General features: G+C 45.2%; 1 protein-coding gene across 1 annotated transcript; it reads right to left on the bottom strand.

The window, feature by feature from the left end:
* Window positions 1-2,890: 2,890 nt before the first annotated feature.
* On the bottom strand, window positions 2,891-7,462 carry PROK2 (prokineticin 2). The gene is made up of 2 exons (XM_014517462.1): window positions 7,322-7,462; window positions 2,891-3,565 (listed from the first exon to the last, which is right to left on the bottom strand). Exons 1-2 carry the CDS (start codon window positions 7,460-7,462, stop codon window positions 3,440-3,442), a joined length of 267 nt encoding a protein of 88 aa, XP_014372948.1. The 3' UTR covers window positions 2,891-3,439.
* Between the last annotated feature and the right edge of the window lie 11,070 nt (window positions 7,463-18,532).

Here is an 18,532-nt window from a genome sequence, read left to right as displayed (position 1 = left end):
GAAATGAAGTAATAAGAGTCAAGTGAGTATAAGGGAGAGCAGGTCTAGTGATAGTAATGCAAAGGGAGTAAATGGGAACATGGAAGTCGTTGTTCCAGTGGTTCAATGGATGAACCAGACTGTTCCAGTGGTTCATCCAGTCCTGGTTCATCCAGTCCTGTATCCCGCCCTGAGAGTGGTCAGAACTGGATGTTTCAGAATAAGGTGCCAGAAATCCAGTCGCAGACAATTAAGGAGTAGCCTTCATGAGGAAGAAGCACTGTCCATGCCCCACCATCCATCACCAGTTGTCTCTGAAACATGAACATTTAGATCCCTTGAATATTTCCTAAAATCTTATTTAATGCAACTGTGGATGTTCTCATTACCCATATAAATGTCTAATCCCATTATAGGGTAATTGGTATAAATTACAACTGCAAAATTGCTCTGCTCCTGTATAATAAAATCTCCTAGGAATTCTGTTTGGCAGGTCATCAGACAGAACTGTCCACTCACTCCCACTGATATCAAACAGGATTATTGGTTCCTGGGGAGTTACTTCTGATTTATGCCAGCACGAGATGAGAAGCAGGCCCTCAGTCTCCTTGTACGTATTCATAGCTCTGAGCACGCTGGCATGGCTCAGCAAGAAAAAACAGAGTGAGGCTGACGGGATATGTGCAGCGGCTAATGCTGCAGTAGATGTCTGGCGACAAGAGCCTGAGCCCCTTCAAGTGTCAAGTAAGAGAAATTCTATTGAAATCAATGGGTTTACACCCAAGTCAAAACTCGAGTAAGTGCAAAGGGAATTAGGCTCCTAATTCCTGGACACGACTCTCATTTGCAGTCTCAGGGTCAACTCCTCAGCATGTGGTAACTGGCCTTAGCTTTTAAGAAGCTAAGGGGAACCATTCTGACTGAGCACATCCATCTGTTGGCCTTTCAAGCTCACTTTAGAGGGAGGGAATTGTTTCTGATCTGAGGTCCTAGCCATTCCACTGGCTTGAATGGAGCTAGACTTTACACCAGTTGGATCCAGGCCCATTAAAGGAATTAAAAAACCCCCCACAGAGGTGAAAGTTTGGCCCCTGAAGTACAGTGCAGCAAAACTCCCCCTAAGTCAATTCAGCCTAGAAGGAATCAGTGATGAACATCCTCTCGCAAAATTAAAATCCTCAGAAGCGCTAGGTCTGGCTATCCTCCGCTTTGTGCAGGCATTCCTTCCTGCACCACAAAATAGGTGCGACATCCCCATTTGATTTGGTAGCATTTGACACCCAGAGATCGTGGAGAATCAGGCCCCTTGCTTCAGATGTGGAGGGAGTGAGTTACAAAACCAGCTGATGCTATCCAATGCTATCCCCAGCCAAAGTCATCAGTGAGCCCTGCTGGGTTCTGGCTCCTGCTAACATCATGCTTTTGTGGTATCTAACTGTTGGAAGACAAACTTTAGCCAGAGCTGTGTTTGAGACAACAGCACACCTTAACGCAGAGCTTCTGAATGAATGGCCTCCAGGCCCTTTCTTTCCCATTTTATTTCTGTCCACCAACTCAGCAGTGGCAATAAAGAGAACAAATTCTTGCCACCCGCTCAGTTTCTACAGTCTAGTACTCATCAACTGTTTGACCACAGTGCCTTGGCGATGGGCATGTGGTGGCAGTTAGTTAATTATGACTGCTCCTTTGCAGCAGATGTCTTGGAGGCATCTGATTGTGGTTTAACACGGTACAAGGCTTTTCCACTTTCTGGGTTTGCCTGTCTCGGTTTTGCAAGGAAAGGTAAAGTAACGCGCGTTGATGCATCAGTCTCAATCCCCTCGTTTACTGAGTCGTCTTGCTTTTCTCGGCTGGCACAGAGAACGTGCAGTAAGGAAGGTGTACGTTTTCTCCTTTCCCTATAAAACAGTCTGCGCTATGGAATAGGGATGGGTTGCCAGTCTGCAAAGAATTTACAAAGTACGGTTCATAGGTCAACCACTTTTCAAAAGTAGTTTTACTCCTTATCGCTTACGTGAAAGGCTTACACAGGCCTAGGTTTTGTCCTTTCTCAGAGACCCACAACTATAAATTGCTCTTCTATATCATGGGGTTTATCACAGGTGGGTATTTCTTCTTTCCCCCAGGATGGGAAATCACTCACCTTGAAAGTAGTTGCATAATAGCAGTTGCGTTCATCATGTTTACTTACACATCTATTGTACGTTGAAACAGAATGAGAGCTGAGAGTATTCGGTGTCCTCAAAGGTAGCTACTGAATGTGTTGGAGAATTTCCCATCCTCTATTTTTCCCACCCCCTAATTTACCATAATGCAACTCCACTACCTTGCCTTAAAGGTGCCAGATCAGAAAAGCCACTGAGTGTTGGAAGATGAATGGTTCCATTTTTCTTCTTTCTATGTATGTTGACATGGCTGGTGGCAAAAAAAGCATGTGAAATTCACACAAACCATTGGAATCCTTACCTCGGAGACTGGCAAGGACCTACGAAGTTAGACGGTATTTCCTAAAAATCACACACACCATACACTTGACATGCTTGGTGTGTTGATCCTTTGCGCCGCGCCTAGAAAAAACCTTGATGTTAGCTACAGGAAAATTCCACAGCACTCAAGTCACATCGCCTAAGAATGGAGCTCTGTGCAGGAAACGTGTATTGGGAAGAGTTGAGTTTTGTTCAAGATATATAAAGGTGCAAAACCTTTTACAAAATTTCAGGGAGCTCTGCTCACACACGTAGTAACACTTTACATGGAATAAAAATTGAAGACCATGGTGACAAAAATAATGATATAATATTAAAATTAATGATATACTGTCATTATTCTGATACAGAATTTTGTCACAGCAATATTGATACATATACATGACAAGAAGTCAGGCAGACCATTACAATATACTTTAGGGGTTCGTTTGAAATATAAACTGCAGTTCAATACATGGTTTCAAATAAGCAGCTCGGTTTGTGCCAGGTAAATTTACAAGAACTCATTTCTCTTTTTAAATATTAAAGCAACATAGAATCTTTCAACACTTTTTATGCTTAAATGCTTTGGTTTAATGTGCCAGTTTTAAAACACGTAAAGACTACAGATATCGGTTAAACTTTTAACGTACTGATGCTACTAACCTACAAGTACTGTTATAATTATAAAGGTACCAAATATAAACCTAAATACCATTCTTTTGCTATTTGTTTTATGCCTAACTTTGTTTTCCAGTATTACCTCCCATTGTTTAAATCAAGCTTACTGTAGTATAAAAAGATTGGCCAAGATTTTTCAAGTGACAAGGTCCTTTTCAAAATCTTGCCCACTATAATACAGTACCTCAGTGTTTGTTTTTAAAGTTTACGAGGTGCAAAAGTATGCTAGAGATTTTTCTCTGGCAAATAGCTTGTTCATCACAATAACAAGAGAAATAAATAGTACACCAAATGACCGCTAAGAACAGTTCCTGCTAAAAGAAGACGTCTTCGTTTCTGAACTCCGGTAAACATTTGAATCTGCTCGGAGATATCCGCATGCAGGCCAAGTTAGGCAGGCACGGACAGGTGTGATGCATCCTCCTCCCGAAAAATGGGATCTGGAAGCAAACATTGAAAATGTCAGAAGCCGAGGGGAAAAAGCTGGCAGCAATGGCACGCAGTGTTATGTGAAACTGTGGCAGTGATACAGGTTCGCCTTTTTCTCCAATCGTCTAAATACGGATTGAAAAAAAAATGCATCAGCTTTCATCATCAGGCTTCTAGTTTTCTTCCTTTACTGTAAATGGCATCAGCACAGAGCGGTGATGGTTTTGTGCCTCTGTACCATGCTGCCCTCCTAATGCATCTGCAAGGCTTGCATAACTACACACATGAGGATCACACAAGGGGAAGACAACCATGCCTCCCGTGCAATACAGATAGCAGCAACTTGTGGCTTCCATGGTGCGCTATGGGCCTTAAAGATCCTGTGATTCTGAATTGGGCTGGGGGAATTCAATGCTGGATGAGTAGACACCTTTGCACAGGCAAGCACTCACGCACTTCATTTCCAGCCAGACTATTTTCTCGTTGGTGTATAACGCAGCCAAAAAAGCAACGTTGAGGGAATGCTACACAGCCTTACTTTGGTTCTGCTAGGCCAGTAGCTTTTCAACTGGTTGTCCCCAGACCACTGGGGGTCTGCAGACTAGGTCGAAGGGGTCCACGAAAGATGACTATGATCAATCGAAAGTATATGAATACCCACACATATAATTCAAATGGGTCTTGTACCCCCACTTGAAATTTCCAAAGGGGTCCACACTTCCATCCAACATTTTTTAGGGGTCCACAAATGAAAAAAGATTGAAAACTACTGTGCTAGGCCACTTCATTGACACAGCCTTTGCTTATGTGGTCATATTATTTCTGCACAGAGCCCCTGTCTCTTGCTCCCAGGATGGGGCTCTTACTTCCTGAGCAGCTCTTCTGCATTTTCCTTTCACCTCCCTATTTAGTACACGCCCGAAGTGTGATTTACTGCATGTTATCCAGCCTCTTTAATGACAAAATGTTAAATTTGCTTGTGAACTCTTCTACAGTGCTTGCCACGGTAGTATCTGGGCAAAACACAACACCTTTGCAAGGTGAGCTCTTCCGTTTAATACATGGAGGACGCGGAGATTAAAGTCAAAAGCATTCACTAATTTGGAGCGCCTAGTTTGAGATGCACAGGCAGGTTTGACATCACTGGCAGGAAACACAGGTCCATCATTTTGCCCTTTAAAAAGAAATCAATGTTTTCACACAGAAGAAGTAGCTAAATAAACTTTGGGAATAGGAATAAACCACAACCAGAATCAAATATTTCTATATTGAAACGAGGGGAACCCCAGCAGACCTTTCCCTTGCATTGCTCCAGAGAGCAGCTGCACCAGCTCTGGGCAGGTTCTCCTGCATCTCTGCTCTTGCCCCCTCCAGGGCTGGTGCTGGGCTGAGAGCATGGCAGGGTGGAACGAAGGGTAGTCAAAGAAATCTGTGCTTGAATGATCTGGGATTTTTCCAGCTGCTGCAAACTAGAGCAGCACTAGGCTGCTGTAACTTTTGTCTAATGCCTAGTGTATCGGGAAGCAAAGAACAGAAAGGCGACAGAAAGCTAACTACTTCCCTTTGTGCAAGTACCTCCAAGGACTTGACCCTAAATCCGGACATACAAGGCCACTGTTGCACATATTCCTCCTCCCAACAGTTTACTACCCTATGCTTAATAGTGCGGTATGCAGCACCTACGCGAATATCTGAATATTCACCACCAGACCGCCATGCTTGTCAGCTTGCATATCCCTGTCCTCCTAATTGCAGATTTAATCGTATGCTATCTACATGTCATCTCTTGAAACACAAACAAACGGGTGTTTTAAATAACACTGTCTAATGGTTAGAGAGGAGACTAGGATGCAGAAACCAGCGGCCACATCCAGAAGGGTCCTGCATCCGTGCTGGGAGAGGGGAAGCTCCTGTGTGACCTTGGGTGAACCTGTGCCTCAGTTTCCCATCTGGAAAGTGGGAATAAATAGCGAGACCCTCTCTCACAGGGCTAGTGGGAGGATAAACACACTGATGATTATGAGAAGGTCACATTGATCCACATCAGTGCCATGGACAGAAGCTCAGGGGCCACGTTTAACCCCCCGTTTTCAGCAATAGCCAAAATACCTCTGTTTCAGTTCAGCTGCTAACTCTCCGGAGTCCACCGTACACACTCACCACATGTGATTTAACACAGGTGATAGTCTCCGCCCTAGTGAGCGCAAGACTAATCTTCCGTGAAGACTAAATTGCCTTTCAATTTAGCGTAGCCTTTGAAGAGAGAGTTTAAATTCAGTGGCACAGCAGTGTGGGGAAAGCATGAATTGATGGTGTCTGCTTTGTACCTGACCTGTAGATAAATGAAAGGTTTCAGCATTCAGCACTACCGGGCTCTCAACCCCCATGCACAAAATATTTAAAAGGAAAGAAAAATAGAGCAAACCTTCCACTTTATTCCTGAAAATATTTAATTTCACAAAGTACAGGAAGGCAGTTCTCTACCTCACAAGGACGCGGGCAGAGTGAGTTTCAAATTAGCCATGTGGAAGTTGTAAACTTCAATGACTCTAATCATACATGTCTTTGTTAATTGTGACACCATGTGCAGTCAGCTGAAGAGTATGGCGGACAGTATAAATTACTGTAATGCAACAAGGAGCTCCTAGGACAACCAGGAACTGCTTCTCATTTGCAAGGAGGCTGCAACTGAAACAGGGTCTTAAAGAAGATATATGTCACCTTAGATAGCACGCATAAAAAATCAGGTGCCTAATATCTCAGTAGAAGATTTCAGGGTATATTTTTAGTCAGCGTGAAGCAGTCAGAAAAGGAACTGCAGACACACAGCTGACAAGTGGTGCCTGCAAACAAATGGAAGTGCAACTAACTTGTTTTGTACTTACAAATCCATAAATTACAGTCTTTCATGCCCGACTGCTCTTAGATCACACATTTTCGTGTGTGCAGCTTGAAAAACCACCATGTTTTTCAAACCCTCGTCACAAACCAATTAGTAAAAATCCCTTTCAAAATGAACGTAGGGTTGTGCACTTTGTCAACTTCTGTCGTGCTGACCTGATAAAAAGAATCCTTCCTAACATAGCTGAGCTCAGTATATAGTTAAAGTCGAACACTTGAAAGTGGACAGTGTTTGGAAAAGGTACATATCATATTATTGAATTTGCAGGTAAATATAACCACCGTGGCAAGTTGTTTCAATGCGTCTTGGACTGGAAGAACCTGGCAGACCTAGAGATTTAGCCTCACGTTCCTGAGCAGAAGTTCAAGAAAGCTGCCCTTCATGAGAGATGTTAAGGCTGGCTTCCACTTCTTGGGTATAGCAAAACATTTTTAATGTCTTTTGGATCTTTAAATCTTTAGAACATAAGCACAGATGTGAAATGTCAGTGAAAGCGCTCCAATGAATAGGGCAGGTGTCTTCGTGTATGTTGATGTTGTCACTTGTTTAATTATTTCCAACTTACACGAGTCTTCTCGCTCATATAGCAATATCAAAGATGACTTACATGAGTAAAGGGTTTGGGAAGTTTGATGCTGGAACTGTAAAGTGTTGCTTAACTCAAATGCAAAGAAAAATCATAGGGTCCTTTTGACCTTGTGTTTTGTACAGAGATATTCTGACAGTAAAATATTTCTATACAAGGTACATTACATACCCCTACAAGTATAGATTTCCATGCAATTTGACTTAAAATATATCCCAATTCCTTTCTGCCCTGTCAGTTTTGGTACCAGGGGAAATCGCCGTTATTACACATACTCACTTTATGACTCAGGGGATGACACTCCTCTCCCAAGCTGCCCATTGGTGTGCACATTCGCAAACTCCGAATCCAGAGGCTCACGGCGCAGCACATGCCTCCCCCGCACTGGAGATCCCTGTCGCAAGCCTGAAGCCAACACATCCATGAATCAATGCGACTAGGCAAACAAAAGCACTGGCCAAAGAGTCAATGCCACTGCTTTCCCAAATGCCTAAGAGCTGGAGCTTAATACAGGAAAGTTTTGCAACCTGGGAAAGTTTGTAGCGTCTAAGGACCCTCTTAATGTTGATACCAATGTGGTAGGCAGGACCTTGAGAGGTCAGCACCTCTGGCTCCTGTTCAGCTGAATAGACATTGCAGAGTCAAGCCCTACTGAAACATGCAATGATCAAACAGGGAGTTGGATTGGGCTGACGGATCCAAATTAGCCATCCGATCCAATCACAGCTGATGTTATAATTGGCAGTAGTCTGTTGCCCAGCTCAGGAAAGCATCCCTCTGTGCTGTCCTGAACAATGATGGGCTTAAAGCATGCACTGATGTGCTTTCCCGAATCGAGGCCTAAGTGAAGCTGAGGAGGTATAAAATGAGTCAAGTGTGTCAAAGAAATCAGCCCCCCTGCCTAGAAGAGGAGCTAATGCTGTTAAACTAATAAATGGATTTAAAGATTTTTATACCACTTTTCCTTCTGGATACTTATTCTACTATTTCATGGTTGAGTGCCTGCCCAAATATAAGACTGTATTACACTTTTATTACAGAAGTCCAAATGGAACAAGATAAAATGCAAGTTTAATCAAGGATTTTATGATTGTTAGCTATAGCTACGTCTCAGTTAAAAAGGGTTTTAATATCGAAGAGAATGGTGCTGAATAAAACAGTTCCGCACCCAGAGAGGCTAATATAAGTGGGAGGAGGAGGGGATGTACATTGTTAATCTCAAACACTGGCTTCAGACATATTTGTGGTCATCTAAACACAAGATGAACTATGTATTATTTAGCATATTTTGAAAAAAAATTTTTAAGAACAACTGGCACACTGTGGTTGAGAAATTAATGACCACACAGGTTTGCTCCTGTTGAAGTGCTTTCCAAACCAAAAAGAGTGTAAGAATGTAATTATAGCAATTCAAGGCAGAATCATAATCTACTTACTCAGGAGAGGACTCCCACTGAAATCAGTGGGCCTGCTCACATAGTAAAGGCAAGCCGAACTGGATCATTATTTTTGGTTTATATATCTGACAGTGAGAGTGACCAGCAGAAAAGGGCCTGATCAAGAAGACAAACTCTGAAAAATGTGCATACAAGATCATAATAGCTATAAAAGAGACTATTATCTAATGCAGCAAATACACCAGAAAAAGCATTTAAGGGTCTTACTTTGGGATTGGATACATGCCATTATACCGTACGTGGCTGGGTACACAGTATGCCATTTAAAAAAAAAAGCAGAATTCAGATCAAAATGCATACTTAATGCACAGCTAGTAACTAGTAACTCAGAGTGCGGCTTAAGCAACTAAACAGTCTGCATAGCCAAAAAGTGTAGCACTCCAACTAAAGTATGTATTTAACAAAGTAAATGACTGTATGGTTTAAATGAGCCCAAATACATAAAGCATTTACCCAGAAGACTAATATGGCTCTATAAACTGTGGGTAAAGGCTCTATAATCTGCTGCCAAAGCCCCCCAGCTAGATAATATTTGCTTTTTAACCTTCCACAAACAAAGAAAAAACCCTAACGAGGAAATTCTGCTCTAGTGACACACTTACAAGCCCACAGTAGCACCATTGATGCTTGCGTTCTTTTGGACTGACGGCAGAAAGCTTGTGCAAGATCAGACAAGAAATTTGGGGAGGAGGGACGGGGTCCAAGACGGCTTTGGGTGGGCAGCCCTGTAAATAGGACAATTACAAAACCTGCAGTGTGTCATCCTCACTCCCCTCTCCTCCAGCGTCTGGGATGTAGCTCTGCAGCTCTCCGTCAGAAAGTTATGCCTGTCATTTGTGTTACAAAAAAGGGTACTCGCACCAAAAGGGTCTTTAATTGGCACAGCATCTTAGGGCACTTGCTTGTGCTGGTGCTAGGGATGCATTTTGAATGGTTTATAATGGTTAGTAAGTTTATAGTGCATTCTTTTGTCTAGGGGAAGTCCTATGCTGGAAAGGAGGGGAACACACTGAAGTGATCTGATGCCTGTTCAACAGGTGGTACCTTGCCCTAATCCACCCTTCCTCGCAGGCTCCCTGTGAAGGTCGAGATCCCTTATGCCCCAAGAAGCCCCCTCATTGCAGGGGCACTCCTCTCCCAGGAATGTGCCCCTCGCAGCAAGCCCGGCTGGCAGACACTAGCCCTAAAAGCGAGTCCATCTGAGCCTAGAGAGAGGCAAGGATTTCTTAGGGCGATCTCTTTTATTGAATCAGCTATGTAGTCAGGATAAAGTCAGACAAGCTTTCGAGTCTTCCACAGACCTTATCAAGCCAGACAAGCTTTTGAAGGTAAGACAGTCTTCCTCTTGTTCGAGGTATTGGCATGAAGTTATAATGGACAGTAGTGCTCCAATCTGAGGAAGAACGTCTTGCCTTCAAAAGCTCGTCTAATTTTATCCCAACCTCGAAGTGGGTCGTTTAAAAGAGATCACCGGACAAAATCCTTGCCTGACACATCATTTCCGGACCATCACGGCTGCATCTTGTGCTACGGTCCAGATACCCCGGGCAGGGGCTGTGGTCGACACTTTGCTTCAGGGGAATCGTCAGCTCTTTCCTCTAGAACAGAGGTTCCCAAACTTTTTTTTATCGCATACCCCCTTCCACATTTGCCAGCTGCCCACGTACCCCTACCAGCACACGTTTCACAAATGCCAATGATTATTATAATGATAATTAAATCCACCATTGCACAATTCCTCCCACCCGCCCATGTCTTGTGTAGCCCGCAGGGGTGCCAAGCTTGGGAACCCCTGCCCCAGAGGTCATTTCAGGCCTTTGCCTCTAGGCATTATGTCCCACAGCGGCTAAAGCGTTCCCACAGACCCTGTCCCGCTCTCCGCTCCTGCACCCCCTGCCTCTACCTCCTACCAACATTTCTTGCATGAACTGCGATGCAACAGGGACCGCAGCCCCCTCGAGCATCCTTGGGCGCCCGCTTGGGGGCGAGGGGCAGGGTGACTCCAGCTCCCAGTCCCACCTGCCCAGCCCGGGGCAAAGCCCCGCTGCCTCCCGCCCGGTCAGGCTCGGGGCTGCCGGAGAAGCAGCAGCGCCCGAGCCCCCGTCCCAGCCCTGCGGGGACGCCCGGGACTCACCCCGGTGATGACGGGGGGGGGGTGGGGGGGCCGGGGCGCGGCGCCGGCCCCCCCCCGCCGTTATAAAGCCGGGGGCTGCCATTCACTGCAGCGTGAGTCACCGCCGCCCGCCCCGGGGAGGCGGCCCGGCCCGGCCCGGACACGGGGGCGCGGGACCCTCGGAGCCCGCCCGGCACACCTGTGTGTGCACCCCCGCCCCGCGCACAGCCCCTGCACCGGTGTGTGCACGCACACACACCGCCCTGCACACACCTGGGCGTGCGCCCCCAGCCCGCGCACAGCCCCTGCACCGGTGTGTGCGTGCACACACACCGCCCTGCACACCCAGTGTGTGCACGCACACACACAGCCCTATCCACCTGTGTGCGCACCCTGAGCCAGCAAATCCCGTGAACCTGTGTGTGCACGCGCACACATGGCCCTATACACCTATGTGTACACCCCCAGCCCTGCACACACCTGTGTGTACATGCATATACACAGCCCTATGCATCGTGTGTACACCCCCAGCTCTGCACACACCTGTGTGCACCCTCCAGCCCAGCACACAGCCCCATGCACCTGTGTGCACACACAGCCCTGCACACACCTGTGTGCACACACAGAGCTCTATACACGTGTGTGTAAACCCCCAGCCCTGCACACACCTGTGTGTACACGCATATACACAGCCCTATACACCTGTGTGTACACTCCCCAGCTCTGCACACCCCTCAGCCCAGTACACAGCCCTGTGCACCTGTGTGCACACGTGCACACACAGAGCCCTACACACACCTGTGTGTACACACATATACACAGCCCTATACACCAGTGTGTACACCCCCCAGCTCTGCAAATACCTGTGTGTACACACACACAGCCCTGTGCATGTGTGCACCCCACAGCTCTGCACACACAGCCTCGTGCACCTATGTGTACATGCACACACACACGCAGCCCTATGCCCCTGTGTGCACACACACATGCAGCCCTATACACCTGTGTGCACACACACATAGCCCTGTGCTCCTGGGGGTATATACACACCCCTATACACCTGTTGTACACCCTCTGAGCCCTGCATACCTCTGTGTATACACACACCCTCCCAACACACACAGCCCTGTGCACCTTTGTGTACACACACACACACACACAGAGCCTGATACACCTGTGTGTACGTGCATACACACAGCCCTGTGCCCCTGTGTATACACACACCCCTATACACCTGCTGTACACCTCCCCAGAGCCCTGTATATCTCTGTGTACACTGCCACCCCAGCCCTTTACACTCACAGCCCTGTGCACCTATGTGTACATGTGCACATACACACACACACCCCAATACACCTGTGTACATGCATACATACACAGCCCTATACACCTGTGTGTACACACCCCTCCAGAGCCCTGTACACATACACAGAGCCTTCTGCACCTATGTGTACACACATACACACCATATACACCTGTGTGTACACATACACACTCAGAGTCCTGTACATCTCTGTGTACACACCTCCCCTAGAACCCTGTGCCCCTGTGTGCACACGCATGCACCCCCCTCCCTGCTTTATACACCTGTGTGCATAGGTGCATTCACCCCCCCCCCCAAGCCCTGTGTGTGCTCACACACCCCTTGAGAGCACATGTACACCTGTGCATGCCCACATGGGGAGGACAGTATATTTGTGTACAACCTCCCCCACCACAAGAATATTGTATCTGTGTATACAGATGCAGGGAGGACTGTACACCTGTGTGTGCACCCCCTCCCCCCCGAACACTATGCACCCACATCTGTGCACACACACACACACACACACACACACACACAGCAGGGGGGCACTGTGCACCCCTGTACACACAGCATGCATACAGGCATCGCGGTGCTGGAAATACATGGGGAGCACAGTACACACACACTGAGAGCACTGTACATGCATGCACACACACAGACATGGTCTGTACATACATACATACACATCAATAACTTTATACAGCTATGCACACACACATGCACATGGGGGCACTGTACAGCCCTGTACACACATGGGGAGCACAGTACACCCATGTACATACACACATAATGAGAGCACCATACACCTGTGCATACACACACACAGACATGGGGAGGATAGTACATTCATCTACACCTCTCCCCCACAGAGAACACTGTACATCTGTGCGCACACACACAGGGAATACTGTATACCCATGTGTACTGACAGACCCACGCGCATGGAGAGCACTGTACATACACGCATGTGCACACACACACACACAGAGGCTTGTACACACATAAACACACATCAGTAACTCTATACACCCATGTGCACATGCACACACATAGGGGGGGAACTTTCACCCCTGTACACACATGGGGAGCACAGTACACCCACGCACACACACACATATACACACATCCTGAGAGCACTGTACACCTGTGTGTATACAGACACAGACATGGGGAGGACAGTACACTTGTGTACACCCTTCTCCCTGGAGAACATTGTATATCTGTGCATACACACACAGAGACAGACACAGGGAAGACTGTATACCCATGAGCACTCACACAGAGACACGCACACTGAGAGCACTGTACACCTATGTGTACACACACAGCCACAGGGAGGGCAATATGCTCATGTATATACACACACCCAAGATCACCATACACCTGTGCATACACACACACACACACACAGATATGGGGAGGATGGTACACCTCCTGACCAGAGCACTATACACCTGTGCATAGACATGGGAAGGAATGGGAATGACTGTATACCCATCTACACACACACACACACACGGTAGGCACACAAACTGAGGAGCACAGGGCACAAGTGCATGCAACTGAGGCATGGGAAGTACAGCACACCCACCCATCCACGTGGAGAGCGCACTGCACACTCGCACACACACACACACACATATCTGCTCAAAGTGTAGGGAGTGCTGCACACCTGTACACACATGCACACGCATGCGCGTGACCCAGGGAGCACCACACACCCATATGTCCACATGCCCAGATGGGATGCAGAGAGTGTCACACACCTATCCTTACCCACATGCATGCACACCTGGGGCAAAGGAAGTACTACACACCTGTACACATGCACCCATGTATGCGACACATCAGCACATACACACACAGGCCAAAGCAAGCACTACACCAAACTGTGTGTGCATTCAGACACCCATAAACAACAACCAGGTATAGAGAACACCCCCATGTATGCACACAGGACGTTGGACACAGCAAATGCATACAGGCCCACTTTGGATATGGGAGGTACCTCCACCTGCGTTACACTCCAGTGGCCATGTAATCCTTCACCTGCAATAGCTGGGAGCTGCGTGGGCGCTGGGTGCATCCAGGTTTTGCCACTGCTGACCCAGGCACAGGGTGGACTTGCTCACTGATGTGCATGCCCAGGGGGTAACACCTCCATCCCCCAACGCAGCCTGACGTTGTGAACATTTTGTTGGAAAACAAAATACAATGGCACCGCCACAACCAGGGCTTGTATCAAGAATCCCAGCATCATATCTTCACAGCTACAGCAGCAATTCAGGAGGGTTTAGGAACCTTTCTCCTTTCTCTCTTCCTTCCTCCCATTCTCACTTTTCTTGGCCCCTCTCCTCATTTCTGTGTACCTTTCCTTCCTCCCTCGCTATCCAAACTTCCCTTTCTGCACCTTTTCTTTCTCTGTGCATGCACTCACCTCTTTTTCTCCACAGCATTTCCCCCCCCCCACTTTGTTTTTACCATGTCTCGCACGTCTACCTCCGTTCTCTAAGATTTATTTAACAGGCTATTTGCAAACAGGAAGGCTGAGCCTTTTTGTGGTTCTCACATTTGCATGATTCTTAAAGCAGTCTCATTTTCTGACTGAAGAGAGTTTAAATGCAGTGGAGAGGGAACATATAACACACTTATTGTCTCAATGAAATGCTGGTTAGTTCAATTTTGGTCAGGAACTGTCGGATCGATTTGTTGGACTCTGTCCCCTAAGGGGGTCGGTCTGTCTGGCAGCGTTTTCATTACAAACTTGGCTTTTTTGGTGTTTATGACTTGCTTTTAAATCAGACTTGGAATAAGACTTTATTTACTGAGACCATATTTGCCCTGAGTGCATTTTTATGACCAAGTAGGAATAGGCTGGTTTCAAACTGTGAACTCGTTAAAAATCATTCCTGCACCGTGCATTGGAATCATTGCCAGCGACGAGCCACTGGAGATCCAGCCCATTATTTGGGGTATCTTAGACACTCAAAATGGAGCTTAGCATGGATGGAGTGCCTTCTTGTCATAGCTCCCCGCTGTCCGGTATTTGGGGACTCAAACCATCATTTTGAACTCCAAACCTGTTTGATCCTTCAAACATACAACATAATTCAAGCCAATTAAGCAGGAGGTAAGAGAGAAAGGAAGAATTTTGTCTTGTATTATGAATCATTTAATTTACAACACATGCAAATGTCTATTGTGCAACGCATTGTTTTACGAAAAGCTTCCAGTTCTCAGCCCTGACTGCTGGTAGTCTGTCCACAGCACAGGTTCAACTTCAACATAATGACATCCCACACCCATCAACCATATCCCTGAGACCTGATCTGGAGGGAACACCTCCAATAAAAGAGGGTAATTTATGGCTGTTCAGGCCTGGGTCTTTATCACAAAGGCACTAATTAGTGCTGAAGGTGATGGCACACCTGTTCACGGGGAACTGGAGTGAAACCAAGTCACTCGTTTCAGATGAGCTGTCAGGCAGCCAGAATATATTACCCACTTTGAGTTGCTAATGACTTATGTTGGATCTGAACCTGCCACGTAGGAAGGGGAAGACTATCTTTTATTACAAATCCCCTGCACCAAAACTATTTTGCCCGATATAAGGAACCTGGGTAAATACATATATTCATTCATTACAGAATCGCATGTTTTAAAATCCAAGTTGGAGACCTGTAAAAGTAGTAAAGATGTTACTGTTCATGACCAGTGTTTTGTAGACTTTCTGAGAAAGACTGTCCAAGCACCCTTTGACTTCAGTGGATCTTGGACCAGGCCCATGATGACTACCACCACATCCTTCCCATGCCCCAGACAGTTGTGTTGGTTCCTGTCTTTTTCCCAGTCTACCTCTACAGTCAGCACTGCCCTGCAGCTCTGTGGTAGGAAAAAAAGGGCATTCAAGGTAGCTAGCTGTTTTGTCTCATTTTTTATCAGCAGGGAACCTGGTGTTCTCCGATTTAAAAAAAATCCCAATTTTCGGATTTAAAAAAGGAACCTCAAGTCCACATTTTTCTATAGGTATGTATATAGTGGCGTTTCATTTTAATCGTGGAAAAGTGTGGATGTGTGGTTCCTTTTTTAAATCTGAAAATTGGGGATTTTTTTTTTTAATCAGAGAAAACCAGAGAATCCCTATTTATCAAGATGTTGGCTTATGTTATAGTGTTATTAAATTTTCCTTTAACAACTGAAAGGATTGAGTAGCATTGAGTTGGCTTGAGTAGCATTTCCATTCTATGAAACTGTGTCATCACCAATTTAGTAAAGATTTCAAAAGAATGCAAATCTTCACATCATCTATTTTGCAAGGAGCATCTTAAAAGCAGCCCTGAAAGGAGAACTTGTATAAATTTTCACTGTTGCAAGCATCCTAACTTGCCCTTAGACTTTACCTAATCTATTAATTCTGGGACATCCGGGCTTTCCCTTCATACCAGATCCTCATCTTGGTTGGAAATGTGGCACAAATACCCCAGCATTCTCCTTTGCTATAAAAGGTATTTGTGTTATTGCCTTCTAACCCAAATGACAACTATGAGAAGTTGGGACTGAATAATTTAACCTTACTCATAGGCTCTTGCAAGACATCTGCATTCCCCTAGCTGGACAGCCCGATGAGGGAGCTTCTTAAATTTATCAGTGGGATTACAGGCTGTGGTTGCCTGAGATTGCAGAAGACTGGACTATTTCCATGTCTACGTCTCATGTTCCCATGACTAGAGTGGATTTATTTCTTCTTGCAGACGACTTTCCAATGTACTTCAATAGGACTACACTTGGAGTAAGAGGATATTAGAATATAGACTTTAGAAATTCGAGTCTTCATATTAACTCTGATAAAATCAACTGAATCCACGCTTTCCATACTGGTAAAATTCAATGCTTGTAGCGTTATATCCTTGGCTTCGTTTGGGTAGGTCCAGCTTCCTTCCAGGAAACAGTAGAGTAGAGGTTTGTGAGTGCCCATCTATCTGCGTGTGCTGCAGACCAGGATCTTGACTAACTTTTTCTTTTAAAGCAAGTCACTTCACTTGAAAATGCTTTCTTTGCACCTTGGCTTTCAATCCAGTGACTTCCAACATGGGAGGTGATGGGGTTAAAATATTGTAGTACAATGCTACAGTTTGATCCTTGCAGTTGGTAAAACTTGCCGAGACACAATACCAGGTGAAGCTGAGATTTTCAAAGGTTCCTAACTTCCTTTCAAACCCTCTGAATATTCTAGTTTAGAAGTCCACATAACTATGCGGTACTTTTCTTTTATTCAACCCTGCTTCCGTTTTTACATCACCTCCTGAGATCAATTAAAATAGCAGCTTTTGTCATTGTAAAAACCCTGTAATATCAGAATCGGGACGATCATCCTAAATTAATAATGATACTTTTAGATGTGACACAATAAGTTATTGTTAGTCTAAAAGATCTGAATTGCTTTTAAAAATCAAAATCCAAGTGAAATACCTATTTTGAGTTTTCAATGCAGTTGGTAGCTCTCTTTAATTCTTCTCAAAGCCTCAATTTTACTGAAAGCTAATTGTCTATGAGTAGGCACTCAAATAATTATTTGGTCTATTCAAGTGATAACGCACAACAAAGTTTATAGATTTTTAAAGAATAAGATTATGAATACATCAACTATCTAAAAAGACAATTTTCTCATAAAAGAAATGAGTAAATGCAGATAATACAAGACACGAGAATTAACTTTTTGTCCTAAAAGCTCTGTTAATAACTGAAGTATGTAATTTGTTTAATCTTTCTTTCACACTTTGTACAAAACAAAGGTCTGAATTCACCAAAGCATAGTCCAAGTACTATGGGCTCCAAACAAGAGGAAAACAAGCGCTCGTATAGATTTGTGAAGGGTTATGAATAAAACAATTGGGATACTATGGAAACTTCTCTACCATCGCATATGAGACATTCATCCCTCAAAGAAAAATGTCAGCTGGCATCAGCTGGAGCAGAGAGCTCGGTCAAGGTCCATTGAAACACAGATGCATTCAACCTTTCTGGGCCATTTGGAAGCAGTAGTAACTATCTCAACTCATATTCCAGAATAGTTTAGGGATCCTGTTCCTCCACCTTCTCCAGCGGGAGCTGTGGGGCGATTGCTGAACTATTATGGAATCAACAGCTCTATTTAGCTGTTTGTGGTAGGCAGAAAACTCATTTTCCCACCCTCCATACGCCAAGCAAATGTGTATCAGATGTCTGGAGAGCAAGAATAGCTATCACTACTTCTCTTGGCTACTAGGCCAAGGGTCTTCAAGATGAGCTATCCTAGTTTATGCGGTCCTCCAGGGTTCGTGCTACCCTTTCTACAACCTGACCAGAGCGAGGATTTGTCCCAAAAGAACAGGGTATGTGGAGAAAAGGGCCATACATTGATACAAAATAAATAAGACTTATATTTTTGATTCATCAGCTGACCCAAAAGCATTGATTCAGATAGATCTAACTTTTCTTGTTTTTTTCCTTGCCTAAATGGAAAACTGAGAACCGGCGCGTCGTGCCAAGTGAAACATTCCGTTTGACCTAAAACAACATTTCGTTTCAGACAGTCGTATGAACAACAGGGAAACGAAGGACTACATTCACAAAAC

The sequence above is a fragment of the Alligator sinensis genome, unplaced genomic scaffold (genome assembly GCF_000455745.1).
Source record: "Alligator sinensis unplaced genomic scaffold, ASM45574v1 scaffold121_1, whole genome shotgun sequence".
Classification (NCBI taxonomy): Eukaryota; Metazoa; Chordata; order Crocodylia; family Alligatoridae; genus Alligator; species Alligator sinensis.
Note: the sequence above shows the minus strand (reverse complement) of the source record. Positions and strands in the feature narration are given on the sequence as shown.